This window comes from Hippocampus comes, unplaced genomic scaffold (assembly GCF_001891065.2).
Source record: "Hippocampus comes isolate QL1 unplaced genomic scaffold, H_comes_QL1_v1.1 scaffold311, whole genome shotgun sequence".
In the NCBI taxonomy this organism is placed as follows: domain Eukaryota; kingdom Metazoa; phylum Chordata; class Actinopteri; order Syngnathiformes; family Syngnathidae; genus Hippocampus; species Hippocampus comes.
In genome coordinates, this window is record NW_017807099.1 from 13,662 (window position 1) to 19,202 (window position 5,541).

General features: G+C 41.9%; 1 protein-coding gene across 1 annotated transcript; it reads left to right on the top strand.

The window, feature by feature from the left end:
• Nucleotides 1-356: 356 nt before the first annotated feature.
• LOC109508175 (transcription factor 15-like) lies at nucleotides 357-2,471 on the top strand. Its single transcript, XM_019858054.1, has 2 exons — nucleotides 357-1,044; nucleotides 1,656-2,471. The coding sequence occupies exons 1-2, from the start codon at nucleotides 580-582 to the stop codon at nucleotides 1,719-1,721; spliced, it is 531 nt and encodes a 176-aa protein (XP_019713613.1). The 5' UTR covers nucleotides 357-579; the 3' UTR covers nucleotides 1,722-2,471.
• Nucleotides 2,472-5,541: the final 3,070 nt, after the last annotated feature.

Sequence of the window (5,541 nt, forward strand, 5' to 3'; positions counted from 1 at the left end):
TTATGAAAATAAAATAACAATTTAAATGTGTTATTCTCAGAAAAGTAAATTTATTAAATTTACTTTTCTGAGAATGTTTCGGCCAGCAGAGAAGGCCTTGCTGGCCTTAGGGTCCGCCACTGCTTAGAACACACTTTGCATTTACAATTATGCCTTTGTAAGGCTGATATATACGATGAATTTATGTGTATCTAGTTCACCTAAAGTATTAAACAGACACGTTATCATCTTCTATCGTCTTGCATCTTTTTACTGTAATTTATTTTTTGAACACGCGCGCACACACACACATTCACAAGGGAGAGAGAGAGAGAGAGAGAGAGAGAGAGAGAGAGAGAGAGAGAGAGAGAGACATTTATAAAACTATTACAGCATGCAGTCTTTTACTTGAGGAGGAAAAAAAGGGGTGACTCTGCAGAGCTCCCACCCCGCCCTCGAAGACCCTCAGACACCATCTTCTTGAAACGTGAAAACAGGCGCGGCTGACCAAACATTTAGCTGGCTAAGCCTACTTTGCTCCTGTCTATATGCAGCTGTTGAACTGGAAAGAAAGAGAGCGGTCTTCCTCTTCTCGGCGCTATGGCTTTCACAGTGCTCAGGCCGGTGTCGGCTCATCGCTTCGCTTTCTCCGTTGACTTAACCCTGACGTCGGACGAGGAAGAAGGGAACCGCAGCGAGAGCGAAGGCAGCACGGACCAGGGTTACAGCTGCTGCGCAGTGCCCGGCACCAGTGGGGTCGTGGTCCAGCAGCGAAACGCCGCCAACGCCAGAGAGAGACACCGGACTCAGAACGTCAACACGGCTTTCAGCGCGTTACGGACGCTCATTCCCACGGAACCGATGGACCGAAAACTTTCCAAAATCGAAACGCTGCGTCTGGCGTCCAGCTATATTTCGCACCTGGCCAATGTGCTGGTGGTGGGCGATGAGAGGGAGGACGGCGCGCCGTGTCTCAGCGCCGCGTACAAGGAGGTGAGGGGCAGAGGAGACCCCGGGCAGCCCCGGAGCATCTGCACATTCTGCCTCAGCAAACAGCGAAAAGGGGTAATAATTGAAATTTGCATTCGCACTCCAATCCGCACAACACACACACACACACACACACACACACACACACACACACACACACACACACACACACACACACACAAAACCCTCAGGCTATATTTAATATCCGTGTCAGAGTCGAATCTACTTTTGAGAATGACATCAAATAGCCGGAGGAGCAAAACCAGAATGTCAACACCATTTCCAATTCCGTAGAGTACAAAATAGGTACAGTACAAATAAATTTTGGCGTTGTTACAATGGCTTTGTATATGTCATTAATCATGCCATGTGTAAACCTACCAATGTGCTGATACACAAGGAACAATTAAGGAAAATGTAGCATTTTCAATTAATACAGTTTACGTTAATTCCCTGAACGTGGATCTAGAATATAAGATATAACAAGCATTGTCCATCAAACTATTAAAAATGTCTTTAAAGGAAACATTTTCTTTTCACTCCAGACCTCTGTCTTTGCATTGAACCTGCCATTGTTTTCTTTGGATAGCAGAAATATAGGCCTACAGTAGGCTACATTGAAATGGTCTGAACATTGCAGCTGTGAAATTATCTGACTGACAGCCATTTCCTTCTTTGTTTTACAGGTTAAAGACAGACGATATTATGTGAAAATGCACAGAGGGGCGGTGAGAAAAATACCTTCTCGATAAAACTCTTCCTTATTTGGGACTGAAAATGTCCTGCTGTTTTGAGGACAGCCATGCACAGCACAACCAAAGACTCTTTCTCTGTGTATTTTTTATCCGAGATGAGTTGTGGCTCAAGAGTGTGGCACTACTAATGCTTTATAGTACTAAAAGTGGATAATGTTAACTTGAGAAAAGTTAAGAATAAAGCCTCGAGATATTTTGGTGATCAGTTCATGTTCATAATCAAACATGGTACATTTCATAACAATGCTCTTGTACACAGGAAGGACTATAGCATTGTGCGCTTCACCACTAAGGAATCCTAACAATTCAATCATTCCTGGAATATAAAATAAAAAGGATTAATAGTTGAAAATATTGCAATTCCTTCATGATGTTTGTAGAACGTTCTTAGACACATTAACTTGCTTCAGATCAATCACTTTTACCAGTTTAGCAGAGTCTGATTGTTGGTTGATCAGCTTGACTGACGCCTGATGAGAGTTTTTTGTTTCTTAGTTGAATGTGTTCACCAAATGGAGTTCAATTAATAGTGCATGCTGAACAACAATTAAATCCTGCATGGGAAAGGAGCAATAGTGTTCACATTTCATATTGTAATCGGGGAGCTGTCTTTGTTTTGTTATATTTGATTCACACATATGCTACATATGCCGAGCCTCAGGTTAAGCAGGTGAGTGGGAGCCGGAGAAAGTTATTATGTTTGACTTTTACATGTCTCCGAAAGAATTAAAACTATTTTTACATATGTATGGCATTGAATATTAATTTTACACAAATATGTGTTATGTGTCAGTTACATTGCAGGGCTGTAAAATCCAGTAATTTATTTTTAAACCCGTGTTCAGTTGTGTAGATGCAATAAATATTTTTTTACTATTTAATATTAAATGAAAAAAATCACTTTATGTTTTGGGAAATGTGTGCTTTGCATTGTCCGAGGGAAAGTGGAATTGTGTGGAAAAAAGGTATCAATTACAATGTCAGACACCATGTGCACATTGATTGTGTTTGTGCATATTGATCGTGTTTGTATATACAGTATACAAACACACACACACACACACACACACACACACACACAAACACACACCTCTCTCTCTCTCTCTCTCTCTCTCTCTCTCTCTCTCTCTCTCTCTCTCTCTCTCTCTCTCTCTCTCTCTCTCTCTCTCTCTCTCTCTCTCTCTCTCTCTCTCTCTCTCTCTCTCTCTCTCTCTCTCTCTCTCTCTCTCTCTCTCTCTCTCTCTCTCTCTATATATATATATATATATATACACATACACACACACACACACACACACACACACACACACACACACACACACACACTCATTCAAACGTTTCTGTATTATTGTCTTGTGACCTGGGAACCTGCACGGGGAATTCCACTGAGAGTAACCTTCTCGATCTGAGTACTGTAATGCCAAAGAGTCACAACAGAGGATGCCATTAATCTCTTTCTCAGCGGGATCACTGTGGAATCCCTGCATTTCAGCAGTATCTTACCTGGTTTTTGGAGTGGTAGTTCATAGTGAGCGCCAATTAGGAAGGTATGAATCAGTCTCAGCTCTGGGAAACGTATAAAGGCAAAACAGGAAAGACACAAATTAGCTTTGTTAGATCTATTGTAATGGCTGATGATTACTCATGGGACAGTACGACTGTGCTGGACATATGCCAACAAGCTCAACCTCAAAAAGGAAATACCCATTCAACAGTCTAGGCATTCTTGACAGAAACAACAATTTTTCTAAATTTATGAAGACCACAGTAGAAAATCCTCAAATGAGAGTTTGGAAGATATTGTCCAGAAACATGAGGGCTGATCTTATGCATGGCTGTGTTCTACTAAATCCCCCATGAGAGGATACACATGTGGTGTTGATCAGTCACAGCTAATATCACCTAGCACCCTGTCCCGACAAACACAGCTGCTGTTAAGGCATTGGAGCAAATCAGGCAAAAAAGTGAGCGAATCCTTAAGAATCGAGATCATGTAATAATGTTAAAAATCATAATGAGGAAGCTCTGTGGTTTAGTAGTAAGCACGTCTCCGTCACAGGTTTGAGGTCCCAAGGTTGAATCTCAGCACAGGCCACCATCTGTTGAGTTTGCATATTCTCCCATGATTCTGTAAGTTTTCTATTGGTACTCAGTAAGGTTATTTTAGTTAATGAAAACACATGAAATACCTCAATTGAAAACAACTCTTGGTTAATGAAATAAAATGAACAACAAAAGTGCTATTTAAAAAAACTACATTTTTACGTTCATAAAAACTAACTCTATCGTGAAAATGTTGTTCATTTTCATCCACATTCGCCCTAAAAATGAATTTAAACTAATTGAATTTAAAAAACATCAGCCAAAGCGAAATAAAAACTTACTGTAATGAAAAATCAAACAGTATGATGAAACACTGATACTCAGACTTCCTCTTTCATTCCAAAAACATGTTTTTTTTTTAATTGGGTATTTCAGTTATCCATAGGTTTGAATCATGTGTGAATGGTTGTTAATGTCATACTAATGCCATTTTTGTTCTGCATCTCACTCACGCAGTGCATTAAGACTTGGCCCTGGAATCTAAGGTTTGAATCATTTTGTAGGAAACGGTCAAGGGGTACAAAACGCATGTTTTCAAAAAGCACCAAAACCTGTCTTTCATCTGTGCTTTGGTCTAATTTGAAACTGCCGTTCAGAATTATCTTGCAGCTCTTCAGGCCAGGTGGAATATTGCTTAAAGGCTCCCAGAGGTATCCTGAAGCAGGAAGATGTCATAGAAGAACAGAAAGGAAACATCCGAAAGGCTCAACCCGGGCGAAACCCTCCCCGTGGGGCCTTGGATCCTGGGTCAGTGCCAGCTTTGACATCAATGGGGACCTAGATGGCTGAGGACTGGCTGTAAAAAATGCATTTCTCTTTGTCACAAAACAGGGAATTGTAAATGACTAAATGTGGCACAGGAGGCGACTGGTTTGCACATTTGCCTCACAGTGCAGAGGTTGTGGGTTTGATTTCCGCTCTGGCCTTTCTGTGTGGGGTTTACATGTCTCCCCGTGCCTGTGTGGGTTTTCTCTGGGTAATCCGGTTTCCTCCACATTCCAAAAACTTGGATGGCAGGTTAATGGAATGATCTAAATTGTCCCTTGGTGTGAGTGTGAGCACTGATGATTGTTCCTCAATATGTGCCCTGCGATTGGCTGGCAACTACTTCAGGGTGAAACCCGGCTACTGCCCGAAGGCATCTGGGATAGGCTCCAGCACGCAGCGCGATGCTTGTGAGGATAAGCGAATCAGAAAATGGATGGATGGATAAATGTGAAACGGTATACAAAACTCCTCTAGAACGAAACCTACATGGGCGAAAATACCCCTTTATGTGAAAAGAACTTCATGCATTAACACACTTCCCATTCTCCTGCCCCCCATACGACGAAAACCCCCCTGTTGCATTATACGAAATCATTTTCTCTGCTCCAGCCTCACGAAGACATTCACTACAACGAAGTCTTATCCAACAACGACCTCCACTGCTTCGTTCGAAAAAAGGCAACAGCAACCACCACACTGGTTTACATAGTGAACGATGTTTATTTCGGTCACAGCTGCGAGTTTCCTGGACTCAACATACTCATAGCTGCTCTGCCATTGGCTTACCGAGCATCATCCTTGCCTCCGATTGGCCAAGAGGGACCTCACTGTCTATGTGTGTAGATCCTGAAGCTAGATCCGTAGCATCTGATTAGCTCATCAGAGTAAATTTCTTATGGCTCGACGGACATTCAAATAAACGAACGTTTCCTCGAATGCTTTACTT

Bases quoted from the DNA above. Each gene is read 5' to 3' on its own strand.
- LOC109508175 (XM_019858054.1), top strand. From the start codon at position 580: ATGGCTTTCACAGTGCTCAGGCCGGTGTCGGCTCATCGCTTCGCTTTC. The intron at 1,045-1,655 runs GTAATAATTGAA...TTTGTTTTACAG, and splicing joins TCAGCAAACAGCGAAAAGGG to GTTAAAGACAGACGATATTA.